We start from the raw sequence: 17,838 nt of genomic DNA on the forward strand, positions 1-17,838 counted from the left end.
TGATAATTTTTTTGTCCCAGAAGTTATTGCGATAAACAGTATTATTGTTGCTTTGTGACCATTTTTAAGTAAGATAATGAAATAAATAGCCTAATAATGCAAGAACCCATTCTCAGAGATCAGAAACCTTGGATGGATGGATGGATGGATGGATGGATGGATGGATGGATGGATGGATGGATGGATGGATGGATGGATGGATGGATGGATGGATTTATTTGAGTACTGAAGCAAAACCCAATGGAGTCACCATGGAGACTGAAAATCTGAATAAGTCATAAACATGTTACTTTACCGTTTGCTGCATTTTGTTACTTTCCCTCTAATCTTAACTGGACCATTTCTGAGGACAGGAATCCAAACAAACCCGACTCATTTAAAGGAAGAACTAAAAATAAGTGTAAAAAAATTCAGTCGGCCTTCGAGTTCAGAGCAGAACAGTTCTGACTCAGTTCTTCTCTCAAAATGAACTCATTGTGCGCTAGCTGCCAGATAGCAACGGCAGGCTATTCTGGTTCTGGTCCGATCCAAGCAGGAAGTAAAGTTCTGTGTCCTTAATGAAGGGCAGAGAACCAGACATGCTGTTCTGTCTGCAGCTTTCCTCAGGAGGATAATCGTTTAGATTCATCAATACGTTCTGACCTGAAGTGACTCAGAGACAATTTATTCAGGAAAACAGTTATAACTTTCTCATAAAAGCTTTTATCATTCAACAGCCTGTCATGATAATTGACAGGCAGTTGAAATTATCGCAATAAACGATAATATTGTTGCTTGGAGACCATTTTCAAGTAATAAACAATAAATCAATTAATGTCATAATAAATTAAAAGAAGCTTAATAATTTCCATTCCAATAACTTATTGTTTTTCTCTTTTCTCTCAGTTTGACCATCACAACAGAACCAAACTCCTGCTTCCTAGTTCATGGAAACCTGAAGAAGAATAAGAAACTCTTCCTCTTCCGTTTCTCCTTCAGCAACAAAGGAGAGGAAATCCAATTTAGGGAGAACAAACAAAGAGTTGAGCATTCTGGTGAACTGATCTAATCTGATTTTTAATTAATTTCCTCTCTCGTTATGACTGCGGAGTATACCAAACACTTCACTTCCCATTCACAACTTTCTTCCATGTTTGTTCTCTGCAGACTTTGTGAATGAGTCAAACACACTCAGCGGCACAATGGGGCCATAAAGGGCCCATTGAGAAGCATTCTGGATGCTAAGTCACTGGGAGAGGCTGGGAGCGCTGGTGAGGGCGGGCAAACACAGCAGGACAAAGGCAGCGAGCTGAATGGAGGGTCAGGGGTCAGGGGTCACGCTGCCTGGTGGAGGGAGGCATCTCAACCTGTCCGCCTACAACCGGCGTGTTGGAAACTTTTCCTCCTGCGGGCTGCTCTTGTTTTGACGGATGAAGTCACAGGAGCAGAAACGGATGAGCTCAAATGCTCTGATGGAGATTAATGGACACTTTTAAAGGGCCGGTACTCAGAAAAATTTACTTTTTCCAGCTTTACGTCATGTTATAGAGTTATTTCCTCATCAAAAACATAATAAAAAAAAAAAAGTCAAAAACAAACATGGAGTGTTCTCCTGATTCTTTCATGCATGTTTGAGAAATTATTTAATCTCCATGGCAACCATTCAGCTGTCTAAAACGCCTTTCAACTCCTTCAGACTAGCCAGCAGCAATTAGCAAACACCTGGTGGAACTGTTGAGCTCTTTATAGGAGCTCCTTCCCAGTAAAACGATGGTAAAAACGTTGTTAAAGGGTTAACAGAGCAGCCACGATGGGATGACTTCCTGGAGGAGGAGCTTCAGAAAGAGGAGGCCTTTTTAAAGAGACAGAGGCCCAATTTCAGGGCGCCAAATTAGGAGGTAAACTAATTTAAACTCACATTTGATACATACAGCATTTTAAAAACAGTTACTTGATTATGTACATCAAGTAAGAAGCATCAACTAAGCACAAGTAAGAAACAAGTACTTTTTCATCAATATTAAAGGATTATTGACTTAAAATTGGCCCCCATTTCTCGCTAAAAGTTACTTTTAAGTCAGGACACTTGAAATAAGACGAAGCGAAGGCATCTGCACTAGAAATCAGATAAAAACTACTTGGTAAGTTTTTTGTTTTTTGCAGTGTTTATCAAGTTTAGGGTTTTTCAGTCTTGTCAGGGTTCAGAGTTGAGAATCAGTGGTGTGATTTTTCACAAGTTTGCTCCAGCTGGCGTTTTATAATCATAGCTTATGTTTTAATGAGTTAAGTGTTTTTCCAGGAACACATTAACTAGTTTTAGAAGAAAGGCTGCGTCTGATTTGGCCCCCAGCGTTTTGAAAACCAGCCAAAAAAAGGCCAGAAGAAGCCCAAAAATGAGCTCCAGTTATATGCAGCGTGAATTGGGAATGAAGAGAAATGTGCTTCATGGTGATCAGCTTTTATCCCGATCCGTTCCCTCTCAGACTCCGCACAGAAGACTCTTTGTGTCCTGACAGTTACGACTGACATGAGAAGGAAGAAAAAGATCAGAAGATTGATTATATTAAGAACGTAGTTAAAAAAACTGAACTGAGATCATTCAATGAGCATTTTGAAGTCTCACGCTCTGACAGAGCGACGGGTCAAAACAAAACAGCAGAGTTTCAGTTTTAGCATCACTTTGTCGTCATTTATTACAGGATTCATCTGAATGCTGGTGAAAATGAAACACAGAGATTATTCTGGTCCAGAAACGTCTGCTGATCCAGACAGGTACCATTTCCACTGCAATGAGGTTCTGATCCAGGTCCATTAAATTCACTCCGACATAAAATACTGTAAAACGTCCAGATCAGACATGAAGATGGCAGAAATCCCTCCTCCTGAGCAAACATGTGGCGACAGCAAGCCTGCCGCAAAAAATAATAAATCTATTCATAACATCACAAAAGTTAAAGAATTCCCATTTGCATAATTTATTGTTTTTGTCTTTTATTTCTCTCTTTCCACTAAAAACTGGATGATAAAAGTCTTCAGTCTGATGTTTTGGTCTCAACTAGAACAATTTTGTTTCCATTTTGAGAAGAAGGAAGTTGTGTTCTGTGACTTATTCAGTGTTTTGTGTTGTTTTCTTCAGTGGTTTTTGGTGCAGCGCCCCCACAGGCCAGGAGGGGAACAGGTTGCTCAAAGGGTTTGGATGGTTTGACTCAGTGCAGTGAGAAAAAGAACCACAGCAGCTGAAGACGTAAGAAATGTTTCAGTTTTGTTCCAAAATCTAAAAAACAAAAAATTCTTTAAACTCTTTCTGCAGAATATTGGACCCATGGATTATTTCTTCACTTCCTCTTAGCAAAGAATTAAAATATTGGAGTAAAATCCAAGGTTTCTTGCTTCGCTCTGAGGCAGGATATTTATCATTGTGACAATATTATGGAGGTAAAGCAAACCTTAGAAACCTGTTTAGCGGAGCCATCAGTCATCACTTGATATTAAAGTTGAATCTTTAGAAAGCTAAAGCGTTTAAGCTGCAGGTAAGATGTAAGAAAAACCTCTGGGATTTCCCAGATCTGTAAGCTTCATGCTGTCCTCCTCCCTGAGGCTCAGAGCAGCACCGTGCCAATTAAAGGATTAAAGGATCACTTACACAATAAAACACAATCAGGAGCAGGATGAATTCAGTCAGGGATGAAGGAAATTATCCTTTATAGCAAACAATGAAGTTATATTACCACTGCTATGTGGGTCGGACAAAAACAACAAGAAAACTTGCAAAAGTGTTCCTACCCCATAAACTATTTCACATTTTCTAACAATACAGGTACATTTTATGGGGATTTTAAGGTTTAAAACAATGCATAATATTGCATCATTTTAAATTTAATTAATTTTACAAGAACAATAAGTGCAGACTGCACTTGCAGTATTCCCCTTTACAATGAAACCTCTAAATAAAACCGTTTGCAGACAGCAATCCTCCCAAATGTCACCAGAAGATCCAGGTTTGTTTGGAAGCCAATCAAAATATTCAGTTGATAAAAATACCTCAAACAATAAGAAAACAACAACTTTAAGTATTTAAGAATACAATGAAAATGGATTTCAACTGTAATATGGCTAAAACTGAAAAATATGAAAGTCATGAAGGAGATAAATAAAACCAGAGGAAAACACAGAGCTGAGGGCTTCAGGCTGAAAACTGCTGACAGATCTGATTACAAGAAACCAGGTTATTACTCACACACACACACACACACACACACACACACACCCACACACACACACCCACACACACACACACACACACAGTGTGCTCTAATTATAGTGTTCTGAAACAGACAAGCATCCCCTGTTCCTTCTGCCTCATGTCTGTTTCCCCTCCATGTTTCATCCCTCCTTCCTCTCCTCCCCTTCCTGGTTGCTTCTGCTCACTTTTTGCTTCGCCTCTCCTCCTCCAGGTAGATTTTGGTTCCCTCCGTTCCTCTCCTGCCCTTTACCTGTGACAACACTTCTTCCACTACCACACGCCTGGGGAATGAAGCAATCACACCTGGGCATGCGATGAAAGCGATCTTATTCCCGCTTAAATGAGGAATAAATGAGTCATTTCGCTCTTCTCAAGTCCTCCTCCCACATTTCACATCAAGCTGCAGGACAATGAACGCAAGAAAGCAAACCTTAAAAAGGAATTAAATAAAATGAAGCTGCAACTGACAATTGTTTTAGTAATCGCTATTATCAATTAGCTGCAACGTTTTTATTTAACCACCCAACTCTTTCTTTACACGTTATCAGAAAGGGACAAAAACATGTAAATAAACAAATATGTCCTTTCTAAATAAGAAAAATTAACTTTTTATTGTCTAAGATGTAACAACGTAACATTCCTTTAGTGAAAAGACATGCATCTGCAGCTAAAAAAATGAACATTTCTGCTTGACTTAATTGTTGGACTTTCACGTTTTCATCAAAACTTCACCAGATAAAGACACACATGAGAATCCTGTGGAAACGTAACCAAAAAGCAGCAGAGGAAATTTGTTGAATTTGACATTTCTACAGCTCCATCTGTGAATCTGCTTTGAAGCTGCAGGGAGGGTGAGACCAGGGGATTCGGTCGGGGGGCAAACCGTCCTGTCTGCAGGTTGGGACAGGTTAGCTTAAATTCCAATCTCTCCCTCTTTCTCTTTCATTTAGTTGGAGGCGGGTCGTCAGCACCGTGTCACTGACTCAAACTCAAACCCCGGCCTTTACCCACCTACATTCTTTCAGGATAAAACCGTAACTGGGTAACTGCAGAGGCTCCCCCCCACTGTGCCTGTTGTCTCAGTTAAGCTGCTCTTGCAGCGTAGCGCTCCGTTCTGATGCATAAACATTTAAATCGGCCGCAACAAGCCGGCTTAGAAGACCTCAAATTTCTAAGGTTTAAAAACTTTACTTAGCAATGACCAAAAACATACCAGAGAATGTTTTCACACCTGACAGTCCCGTAGATTGGGTTTAATTTGGGACCAAAATTGCAACATTTGTTCCAATTCCAATCAAACCCTTTGAGCAGCCTGTTCCCCTCCTCACCTGAGGGGGCGCTGCAACAAGAACAACTGAAGGAAACAACACAAAAACCTCTGAAGACAGCGCAACTTCCTTCTTCACGAAATATAAACAAAAATGGAGTGGTGTCGGATTTAATGATTTCTCTTTAGTCTTTACTGAAAGACCACAATTCATTTCTCCAGCTAGCGCTAGGCTAACATATTTGTTTTGGTTTTACCCAGAATGCCTTGCGCTCTAGTCCATTTCCTGTTTTTGGAGCGGTCTCTGGCCCATGTGGCGTTCACCAGAGGAGGGTCGCAAGAAGGTGTAACAAATTATGGTGAACCTCTCGGGTTCAAACAGAATAAAACTGAATCTATTCGTGTTCATAGTTCACCACCAAAACATTCCCAGTTTGATTGAGTCAAGTTTAATTATTATTTGTTTGACCAGACAGAGCAGAAACCCAAATGATACCAGTTTAAGTTTCTCCTTTCAGTTTTAAGCAGCTATTCATTGAATAATGAGACGAGCTCAATTCAGGTTCCTCTGGGAAAAAAACAGCCTCATTAGGTTCAAAGTTCTCTGGAAATATCGGCGCTATTCATTCCCATACTCTTTCAAACATGTCTGTGCACAGCACTGTGAAACAATCACACAAATCACACTTACTGCAGACACAAGATCACAGATTTACACACATGTGGAAGGCACTCGAGCACGAGAACCAAAGAGCTGCATTCAGCAGCATCAAGAGGTTCAAGAGGAAGACTCCAAAAAACAAAAAGAAGGTTAGAGAAGAGAACAGGATGAGCGCTAAGCGGTGAAAATACATGCTATGAAAGTGTGGGAGCGTATTTCTTTGACTCATTTCATTCAGCCCAGTTGCAGCACTGATGAGCTAAGGAAAACCATCAGGAAGGTAAGCTCTGAACACTGAAATCCGTCCTTGGTAAGTAATAAAACAGTTCAAACACAGAAATATTTTTGATTTATATGCAGATAAGCCGCTAAGCAATAACAAGGTGATCTGTAAGTTGTGTGCTACACCAATTAAAAAGTTACTTCTGCGAACGCTAAAGCACTAATCATAAACTTTAGTTCTGCTAACGCTAAAGCGCTACACCAATATGTTAGCCTGTCTAGCATAAGCTAAAGCTAGCGTGCTAAACCTCTAATTGTTTCAGCTCTACAATATATTCAAAAGATGCGCACAACATTTTGCTACAGCCACAAATATTGGACAAAAATGTAAAATTTTAAAAACTTGTTTTCTTGCTGAATATTTTGCAGTGGTTTACAAAGACGTTGTCCTTTCTCATTCTTCATGTTTTCAAACGGTCACTTACTTAAAAATCATAGTTGTAACTGATCTGTACAGATCAAGTTTATCCGTTTAGATAAGGAGCCCCTGCATGTTGTAGTTTACATGCTGGGGGACAAAAAGGCTTTTCTTTCACATGCGTCCATAGAGGCGCCGCCGCGGCAGAACAACTCCGTTAGCTAAATGAAATATGAAGGTATAATTAACTCAGTGCAGAGTGCCACAGCAAAGGGAGAAATAACGCAGAAAAACCATTTGAAAATAACTCCAGACCACTTGTAGTCTTCTTTTTTATCATTCTGAGTCGGCTACGCTACACACAGACTCGTTGCTATAGCAACGGACAAAAACTCCACAAATGTTTCTGGATTTAACACCAAAAAACCACTCAGACATTTTCCACACAAGAACAGAACATTCTGTTGTGGTTTTACGTTTTCAGGCTTGATGTTCATTTTGTGATTACTAAGTGATCACTGTAGCTGATTAGCTATAGCTGCTATTAGCTAAGCTAACACAGGAGTGGTTGATTGGATAATTTAAACAAACTGCTCTCCTGATGACCCGTCAGAGTCGGTGTTTCTGACGCCTTTTTAATTTTTTTAACTGAACCGAAACTCACTGAATTCCACGACATGTTACAGTTGTCAAAGTCAAGCTAGTACATCTGACCTACTTCCCTCTCCCTCACTATTTTTTCTTAATTAAAACTTTTCCCTGACCTTATCTAGTTGTAATAATGTTTACAATTAGTAGAAAAGCACTGCATCCCGTTTTCTTTTATACATTTAAGACTTAGGAAGCAGAGAAAAGGTCAACGCTGTGATGCTACATCAGGCCAACAGGGTCAAACAGAGAAACCAGATGGGACCCGAAGAAAGACATCAAAAGTAAAGAAAAACAGACGACATTTAAGGGATGTCCTGATGATGGCCAGACTTTAAAGGTCTCGTGTTTTTAGGGGTTTTTGTGAATCCTACCTGTCCCAGATCCAGCGTAACGTTGACCTCGTTGTATTCGGTGCTGCGGGACAGAGGGGGGCTCTGCCACCATCTCTCCGTCCCATCGATGGCGTTGGTGATGGGATGCGCTCGGTCGCTGTCCTCCTGGCTGCAGATGTCACAGTACTGCCCCTAAGATGGCCGACATGGAGGGTCATTAGGAAGTTAGTCCTCAGAGGAGCCAAGGTGGACATAAAACTTGGCATCATTCACGTTTCCTTAATCACAACTTCCTGAAGGGTCTAGTTAAAACATAAAATCCTCTGGATAAAACTTATGGAGGATTTCAAATCATGAAAAGTTTATTTAATGGATAGAAAATGAAAATGAAGTACATGATGTGTTCTTCTTCAAGCACCAGCAAAGGCAAAATGATCATTTTGCTTGTTGGAAAAATCTTTTTCACAGCTGTTTGTCAAAGTAGAGACTTTAATTCGAGCTTCAGAGATGAGTCCACCTGTTCTATTCATTTCTGAGCTGCACCAAAGAAATTTACCTTTAACAAAGAACCCTTAATGTTTTATTTTCAAGACTAAATGTAGAAAACCATTTTATGCACCTGGTCAAAGCCTTTGCTTCAAACAGTTCATGGATTTTCCTCCATAATCCTCCTGATTATTTACTAATCCATCAGCTATCGTAGCGATTAGCCTGGCGGGATTTTTAGAGATGACAAGTTTGAACCTGAAGAAACTGGAGTAAAAACACGACGTCACTGCAGGTCAGTCAGGATAAAAGTCATTTTCTCCTGTCTCATGTTTTTCTCAATGAAATTCCTGGCGAGTCGGTCTTACACTGTAAAACATTTGAATCGCATCTTTTAACTTCTGTCTAAAGAAATCTTGCAGCTTTTAGATTTTGAACTTAAAGTTTCAGTAGAAAGTTGTGTTAAAAACTCCAAGAGAACAAATGAGGGTTTTTAAGTTTGCACTTAAAATAACAGAAAGAAGAAAAAGGCGGGAGTGGGAATTATTTCCCAGGATGCTTAGCGGCTTGTTTTTGTATCCTCCTGTTTTTATTCATTGTAAGGTAACCGTTAATTTGCAAAAATATTTGCTTTATTTTTTTTCTGTTTTAACTTTTACTTTTTCAAAATAAATAAAACGTTTTATTAAACTGCTTAAGCTAAATATTTCTGAATTCATGTGATGTTTAATAAAATGCTTTGTCATATTTTATTCACGCAAATTGAATCAAGAATTTAAATTCTTGCAATTAAAATAAGCAATTCGAACAGTTTTCTTGAATAATGTGAAATAATTATTTGGCTTAAATTACAGTATTAAGTTATAAGAACTCATAACTGAAGATTAATGAGCAGAGTTAAAAAACGATGTTTACACAACTTGTTTCTTGTTAAATCAGCTGGATGAACTTTAATTTCTGAATTAAAACCAAAACAACTCTCTTGTTTCAACGGAGCAGATAAACTTTTATTTTTAAGAAATTCACCAGATGTTCAGCATTTTTTGTATTTCTTACTCAAACCAAAAGAATTAAATCTAATTTGGCAAATTGTTGTAACACAGACAAATCAGAGAAAGATTAGGTAAAAATCCTTAAATTCCTGTCAGTTACTGTCATCTAGTTGATCCTACATTCACACTATTCTGCTAATTCAGCAACTTGTTTGACTTTATTTAAGGAACAGGCATGAATTTCAAAGTTTCTATAAACAGCACTTTGGAAATAAATGTACCCTGAGGCTGAAAACAAGTTCCTGCAAGATTCCCCAACCTCTGCTGATTAATCCTAATCTAGGAGAAAAATCTCCGTTCAGCAGCACATTTTCATTCGTACGCCTCCTGGGGCCAAATCCACTCTTAAGCTGAATATTCTTGTTTTTTTTGGTGCCCTCAGGACTAGAAAACCTGCCGGTAACAGGGAGCGTAAAGCCCGTCTGATTGGAGGACACGGGTCAGTCGCTGGGAGGAATGTGGGGAACAGGTGGGAGAAAAACCGAGAGATGGAGAGACGTGTTTATGTGCTCTCCCACGAACCTGCAACTCGCTTTTCATGTGTTAGCAGAAGTTAAAAAGAGCCCAAAACTCTCCCAGAAATTAAAGAGGTGGAACAGAAACTCTGGTTGTTCTTGTATAACTGACCCGTGTTACACTTTGCCAAGACCTACAAACTCAGCGGTGCATGAAACGATGAGTTGGCAGAGCAGCTGGAGGTTCAAACCAGTGATATTAAAATGATTTGTAGCTAAAAGATACAGCAGAAAATAGATTTAGGCAGAGGCGCGAACTCCAGTAAAACTCCAGTAAAACTCCAGTAAAACTCCAGTAAAACTCCAGTAAAACTACTTCAACATATTTTTATTCAAGTAAGAGTAAAACAGTATTTGGTATAAAGTCTCTTGAAGTACTGAGTAACTTAAAACATTACATCAGATGGTTCAAAGTGTAAAGTTAAGTGGAAAGTTGGTATTTTAAAGAAGGAAACTAAAAGAATTCATTTAAATAACAAAAACAAATCAAAATGTTTCCCAATCAGTTTCTTTCAGTAAAAAAACTTATGAAACTTTAACAAAAACTGCAGGTGTGTGTCTGGTGGATTTCTGGTTAAAAATGTTTGTTTTTCTTTCAGTGGGCAGAAAAAACAGAACTTTTACTCACTTAAGAGTAAAAATGCAGCGTTTAAATATTCTCCAGATTTAAATAAAAAGTTACTCAAGTAAATGTAAACACTCCCAACTCTGTGTTAAGATGAATTAGATTCCTCTAATGAGGTAAAAACTTTAACATTTTGCATCCTGGAGTTTTTACAGCTGATCTTTATTCGACTTAAATCTGATGCAAAAATGTGTCTTTTTCACCAGTTACTGCCAAGAAATGAAAACAAATTATTTCTGTAAAGTAGTAAACTAAAAGTTCTTCCCTTTCTTTTGTCTATACATGACAGCTAAACTTAACAGACACAGATTTGCTGCAACTAAAGACCTAATTAAACTCAGAGGATCCAACTGATTGAAAATAAATCTAAATTCAACTTTAAATGTTTTACTTTTTGTTGAATCTGGTTGAAAATGCATTCATTTGAGCCAGAAGTTAAGCATGTTATGACACTGGTATTAATTTAAACAAAAACCTTTCCTCTAAAGTTTAAATTTGTAAAAATTTGACTAAAAACTAAAGTTATTAAACATGAAACATTTTTTTAACCAAAACATATTTAAAAATGACCAACATTGGCATATTCTGTTATTATTTATGCTCTGTAGATGTAGTGAAAAACTAATATCAGCTTTTTCTTCTTTGAAACTTTTTTTTAAAAGAAAAAAATACAACAGTGCAGAAGGTTACCATGGTTTGTGATATATTCATATTTTAGGTTTAACTTTATCTCTGTCACGATAAATTGTTCCAGAAGTTATCGGGATAAATGATAATATTGTAGTTTTGAGACCATTTTCAAATAATGGTAAAAAATAAAGCAAGAAAACATTCTCAAAGATCAATAAACACCGGAAATGGAAGCCATTTAAAATATAATAAATAAACAAATAAAGTGAATTAGACCTTCGTAAAAAGGTCTAACTGAGGTCAAAAAACCAGATGAAGAGTTTTATCATCCAGTTATTGGTAGAGAAGAGAGAAAGAGAAAAACTATCAATCATACAGATGGAAACTGTTGAGCTGCTTTTAATTTATCATGCAATTAATCAATTTATTCCCAATATATATGCACAGAGGAGCTTGTGTGAATAAATAAAGTTGCATGACATAAACTTAGAAATGCACAACCTAAAAGTAAAAAAAATCTGAGAAAACTGACCGTAGTTGCTGTTCTCAGGTCGTTTTTAAGCTCAGTCTGTATTAATGAAGCGAAATTAACTCATTCCCAGTCTGCCCCCAGTCCGGACCGGAAGTTAGTGAAGTTCTGGACTCACCTGGATGGTCTGGCTCGGGTCTCCGGACACCGGGCCTCCGACCAGCTTGCAGTACAGGTCCTGCAGGCTCCGACCGGCCTCGTCCTCCCCGCAGGTCGCCGTGGCGGTGATCTTCGTGCCCTCCGCCAGGTTGAAGTAAGGCGGGTGGAGACTGTAGCCGTTCAGCCCGGTGGCCGGAAGCTCCTGGGCCGCAACGAGGCACCAGGAGCCGAGGAGCAGCGCCAACAACCCGGCTGCGCCCATCATCCCGGTCCACCTGCGCGCTCGATCCGGGAGGAAGAAGGTCCGGCTGGGGGTGTGAGAGCCGCGGTTAGCTGGAGCAAAGCTGAGGCATCTGCAGGGAGGAAGCAGTGGAGGGTTTCTAACTCCAGAGAGGACAGAAAAATGAGGGCCGAGGGAAATCCTGGACAGTGTGTGCGCTCTCCTGGTGGCACCGAGTCCAACTGAACCAGTGGAGGTCCTCCCTCCTGTGAGTCTCTGCAGCATGTCCCCAGTGGTTAAAGCGGGGAACAATCAGAACTGGAGTTCATTCAGATGCCTCCAAAGACACTAAACATGATGGAACTACTGAAAAAAGAAAAAGAAAAGTTCTTCTAAAGACACGAAACATGAGTTAAAATTCATTTCTGCCATCCCCCCCAAAAGAAACTCAGAAATTGTCTAGAAAAAACAAGAAGAAATTTCTGAGCTTGAAAAGTCAAACATTTGCTATAAAACTCAGAAGTTTTGAGATTTATCTCAGAAATTTTCTAAAAAAAAACAAGAAAATGTCTTATTTTGAAAAATCAAAGATGAAAGTCAAACATTTTTGACTTTTGAAACTCAGAAAAAATTATTTTTTTTCTAGAAAGTTTCTGAGGATAATCTAAAAATTCCTGACTTTTTTTCTACCAGACTCTAAACTATTCAAACTTGTAAATTTCCAAGTTTTTCTAGAAAAATCCAGGGATTAATCTCAATATTTCTGAGTTTTACCTTCAATTTTCTTAACTTTTCAAACTCAAAACTTACCCTTTTTTTCTAGAAAATTTCTGAGATTAATTTCAAAATTCCTGATTTTATTTTTTGCAGGTTTTCAACTTTTGAAACTCAGAAATGTCCTTTTTTTTTCTAGAAAGTTCCTGAGGTTAATTTAAACATTTCTGAATGTTTTGGCATAAATTTACTCAGTTTTTTTCTGTCCATATTGGTCCTAATACACCGTTGTGCGGTTTAGTAGATTTTGTATTTGTTTAAAAGTTACTTACTTTGTATTTTTCTCAATTATTGTCTCAGGCTTTCTGAGTCTGACTTTAAACCAGACAGATCTCTTCCTGAGTTTTAGTTTCATAGTTATGACTCAAATGTGGAACTTTGGTCGGATGATAACAGGTGGAAGTTTATTATCTGAGTCAAGCGGTTCAACACCCAGGTTAACGTACAAAGCAAGCTGTGAAACCTTTAAAATGTTCAAAATCTTGAAAACTTTCGCACTTCAGAAGTGGCAAAAGAAAAAAAAAATCAGTCGAAAGAAAACTTTTTCCAAATCAGTTTCTGTCAATTTAAAACTTATGAAACTTTAATAAAAAATGCAAGTTTTTGTGTCTGGTGAATTTTTGGTTAAAACATGTTTGTTTTTCATTCAGTAGGTAGAAGATCCAGAAATTTTACTCAAGTAAGAGCAGAGATGCTTTCCAAGTAAAAGCAGAAAGTGCAGCAAAGTAAAAAACAAAAAAAATCCTAAAAGTAAAATTTTTTTAAAAAATTACTCAAGTAAATGTAATTGAGTAAATGTAACTAGTTACTGCTGAACTCTGGTTACATGCGCCACACCAACCCGTCTCCTTCGAACTCGAAGACGAGTCGTTGGCAGACCAGACCGTCTTTTCCCAGCATGCCTGGCGTTCCCTGCTGAACCTTTTACTCCTGTGATCTCTGTTCACACCAGGATCTAGAAAATATTCGCCGTTTCTGTTTTCTGTTGTCGCTCACCGACAGCCTGAACCCGAGAGCCACAGCAGGGGGTTGTTTAGGAAACACAGGATTAGAATGAGACGGTAGATAACCTGTCTCTGTCCCTCACTGTCCCACGGAGACGTTTGTCCTGCTGCTGCTGCAGGAAAAACCAGGAGTTGGTGAGACACAACTGATGAGCAATTGCTGTAAACATTCAGCTTTCTCACATAACAGGAAGAGACTTTACAAAAGTTACTTGATGTTTTCTCTTTGATACACTCAAAAACACAAAATATTACCAAATATTTTAGTTCTAGTTTTTAGTGCAGTTATCTTAGTACTTTTGAAAAAGACAAAATTAACATATAAGTAACTTTTCAGCAAGTTATAGGAGCTTGTTTTAAGTCAATAATTCCTTAAGATTGAAGTATTTCAGTTCAAATTCAAAAATTCTTTATTGATCCCAAAGGGAAATTAAAAGTTGTTAAAAGTATTAAAAGTATTCATATTGACACAGATTCTTCAAAGTGTTGTTGTAGATTATGATGGTTGTTGGTAGGAAAGAGCTCTGGTAACACAGTCTGTATTAAACATGAGAAAAAGAGCAAACATGGATTTGATAGGATGGTTTTCTAAGGAAAGTTTCTTGAAGAGTCAGAAATGTTGCACCCAAAGACTCAGCAGCACAGACTGAAAGTTCAATGAACCTCCGGGAAACACCTGAGCAGGTGTGTGTGTGTGTGTGTGTGTGTGTGTGTGTGTGTGTGTGTGTGTGTGCGTGTGTGTGTGTGTGCGCATGCATGTATGTTTATGTTTCTCTTGGACTCTGGAGTTCTGCCATCTAATTAAGCAGCAGGAACCTTTTTAGAAGATGAAAGAGTTTCCATCGCAGTAGCACACATTCACAAAGCAGATTTTCAAATGTTTTACATTCATTTTGGAGAAGTTTAAATCCATCTACAGCTAGTTTATCACTGATCCTTACCACAGCTTAGTGTCACTCCAGAAATGAGTTTTTATTTTGTTGCGAATTCTCAGACAAAAACAAGTCCCAGCAACGACTGTTTCCATGTGAAAGGAGGAAATTACAAGTGTAAGTGACAGCTGCAGATGAGTTGAACAACCGAATAATTTAATGGATGATTGTGGTTGTTTAGATAAATGTTCCGAAAGGTTGGCCGCCTCTTGTCCAAAGTGAAACAATATTTTCTGAAGCAATACACCGTGCCCTGCAGGAGGACTCATACTCCACATGGTTAATCGTAAACTAATCATAAACATTAGTTTTCTAATGATAATGTGCTGGAACGACACGGCATTTAGCGGAAGCTAATGCTAACTCGCTAGCTTCAATTCAAATCATATTTGCCCTTGAAAGACTTCAACTCAACTTAATTTTAAATTCTAATGTACATCTGCTGTAATGTAATAAAGTGTTGTATTTATGTTTACATCTACTATCTGTGTTTTATTTCGTTTTGTATGTTTCTTGTTTACGGGAAATAGAGACGGGAGGAAACGGAAATGCTACAAAAATAATCTTCATCCCCTTCAAAATAAGAGTGTGAATACAAACGTCTACTTGAATAATTCTTAACAGTCGATAACAAAAACGTCAACACAGATATTGAATTTTATACAACTGAAAGTAAAAAAAACAACAACCAGGTAAATTAGTGCTTTAGAATTTATCTGAGAAAATAATTTCAGGGAAGCTAAGTGCAATAAATGTGACCAAAGTTAGTTAAAGTGCTAAATGAAAAATTAGCACTGCTATTAGTAGATTAGCGGCTTTAAATCTCAATTTATTTAATGTAATAAATCAACACAAAATTGAATGGATAATTGAAAAACAATAAATCTGAAAAGGCTTCTAATTTTTTTTTCTGTTAGAAAAATATGTTTTCTAGCAGAATCATCCTGTCCACTCTGACCAGCCTTTCTATCCTGCTGAATAAAAGCAACCCCACAGGATGACGTTGCCACCACCATGTTTCTCAGTGGAGGTGGTGTGTTCAGAGTGTGTTTTCCACCACACATAGCGCCAGGATGTGAGGAATGTAGTCAGCTTAGCAGGTTGGTTGAAATGTTTCCTGTTTTATGTGCTTCCTGCCCAGGACAGAGTCCAAAAATCTCACACATCTACTTCTTGTGTTTCCTGTATTACACATGCTGAACTCTCACTCATGGACTGCAGTCAGGTTCTGCTTTAAACCTTCACTGGGTTAATTTCACATTAAGTAATGTAGCTGCTGGTTGGCTCAACAACCTCCGGTGGTTTAACGGAGTCTGGAGGCAGTGTGTTAATACAGCACAGCTTCATTCACTGACACACTCCAACATTCCACCCAATGTTTACAGGTTCAAAGGTCACACTGATGGCAGCACTCACTTTACATTTAGTTGTAAATTAATAAATTTCCAAAGATAACAATTCAGCAGCTGAACCATTCTGATTTCAAAGCAACAGAAAATGATAAAATGCAACAAAGTTCAAAAGATTAACAAAAATGTTATTTTATTTGTTTACGCAACACAGGATTTATTAAAAAACTAATCTGACGAAATGAAGTGAGGGAAAAAAATGTTGAATTTCTGACTAGAATAATATTGTCCATCTTAATGACAGTTGGTAATGGAGACTGTAAAATGCTACTTTTGGAAATGTTATTTTGGTCAGTTTTTACTTTCTGTTCAGGATTTAAATACCATAAATACCATTAAACTAATAAATATTACATGTTTCAGGAACTCATTTAATTATAGATAATCAAAATTATTATAATTTTTAAATTAACTACATGTTTTTTACTTACAGATGTGGCTTGTTTTTATTTATTTATTTTTTATAAATGTATACAATTACACTAATAACAGCTGCACATTGACATCTCTTATAAATCACATGTATGTTGTTATGCATGTTAATAGTATTTTTTTAATCCCTTCCATCAACCTGCTAGGGAAAATTTGCTGCTATGGCTAATTCTGGCATATTTATGATGATTAATAATTATTCCACACTGAAATAAAAAAAAATTCAGCTGGGGTTGCTAGGTAACAGGCAGAGTTCTGCTGGGGTTGCTAGGTAACAGGCAGAGTTCTGCTGGGGTTGCTAAGTAGTGGGCTGGGATTCGCTGACACCAAAAGACATTAAATTATTGCCAAAGAACAGCTGGATGGTTTAAAAAAATAAAATAAAACAAATAAATAGAACTTGGGTTATTTTTAAAAGCAGTAGAAAATGAAATGGAAGAACAAAAAAGTGCAAAATGTGGATTTTGCTTAATAGATCCCTTTTAAGATTCACACTAGTGATGAATCGATTGATGTGGAACAAAAAGGAATCAGGGTTATTGTTAGTCAAACTTAATGAACTATCAGGAGTGATGTTTGGTTATTTTTCTTTGTTTATTTATTAAGCTGAACAGTCAGGGTTTCATGAACATAATGTAAACAGATGATCAGTTGGAAGGAGAAGCTCAGAGATCAAAGAGAAACTTTAGAGAGAAACCTGTGAACAGAAGGGACTGAGACGACAGAAGAGAGGAGAGGCAATGTTGTTCCACCTCACTAAACCCTTTTTATTCTCTGCTTCTCCCTCTAAACTCTACAACTAATCTACTTCCTGGTTTCCAAGGAGATCAAAAGAGAAGTCAGGGACTGGCCATTTGTTGCCGCGGCAACTGTGAAACGCTCCCTCAGCTAAAATCCCCCCACTGATACACTCCCACACACACTTAAATTAAGAGGTTGGGACGTGTAGAAGAAGAAAAGCAGACAGGACTGGAGGGAGGATATGATGAAATGCTTCACTTCAGTTTTGCGCTAATTCAGAATTAATGATGACAACATGCCCTCTGATTGGTGGATGCCATGTTTCCTCCAGAGCTGCTCCAGAAAAGGAGGAAGGGAGTGAGACAGCTAATGTCTAAGACTCGATCTAAAAACACTGAGATGATAAATTCACTTGTTTTATGCGCCTAAAGTTTGCTTTAACCCTGTAGTTTGATCATCCATTACAAGTGGGTGGAAAACTTTGTCAATATTCTGCTAATGTTGAAAATGTTTCCATTAAATGAGAAAGGCAATTAAAATAACACTTGAATAAGTTTGGTCATGAAATAAGTCATTAAAAAAATGCTACTACATCATGAACCTCTAACTACTTCCTG

At 37.9% G+C, this 17,838-nt stretch overlaps 1 protein-coding gene across 1 annotated transcript in view; it reads right to left on the reverse strand.

The window, feature by feature from the left end:
• Positions 1 to 12,326, reverse strand: part of lama5 (laminin, alpha 5) — a 94,752-nt gene extending 82,426 nt beyond the window's left edge. The window contains exons 1-2 of the mRNA XM_016679032.1: positions 11,729 to 12,326; positions 7,813 to 7,965 (exon numbers count right to left, since the gene is read on the reverse strand). Coding sequence (XP_016534518.1) covers positions 7,813 to 7,965; positions 11,729 to 12,214 — 639 coding nt within the window. The 5' untranslated portion in view covers positions 12,215 to 12,326. The remainder of the gene's footprint in view (positions 1 to 7,812; positions 7,966 to 11,728) is intronic.
• Positions 12,327 to 17,838: the final 5,512 nt, after the last annotated feature.

The sequence above is a fragment of the Poecilia formosa genome, unplaced genomic scaffold (genome assembly GCF_000485575.1).
Source record: "Poecilia formosa unplaced genomic scaffold, Poecilia_formosa-5.1.2 Scaffold200, whole genome shotgun sequence".
Classification (NCBI taxonomy): Eukaryota; Metazoa; Chordata; class Actinopteri; order Cyprinodontiformes; family Poeciliidae; genus Poecilia; species Poecilia formosa.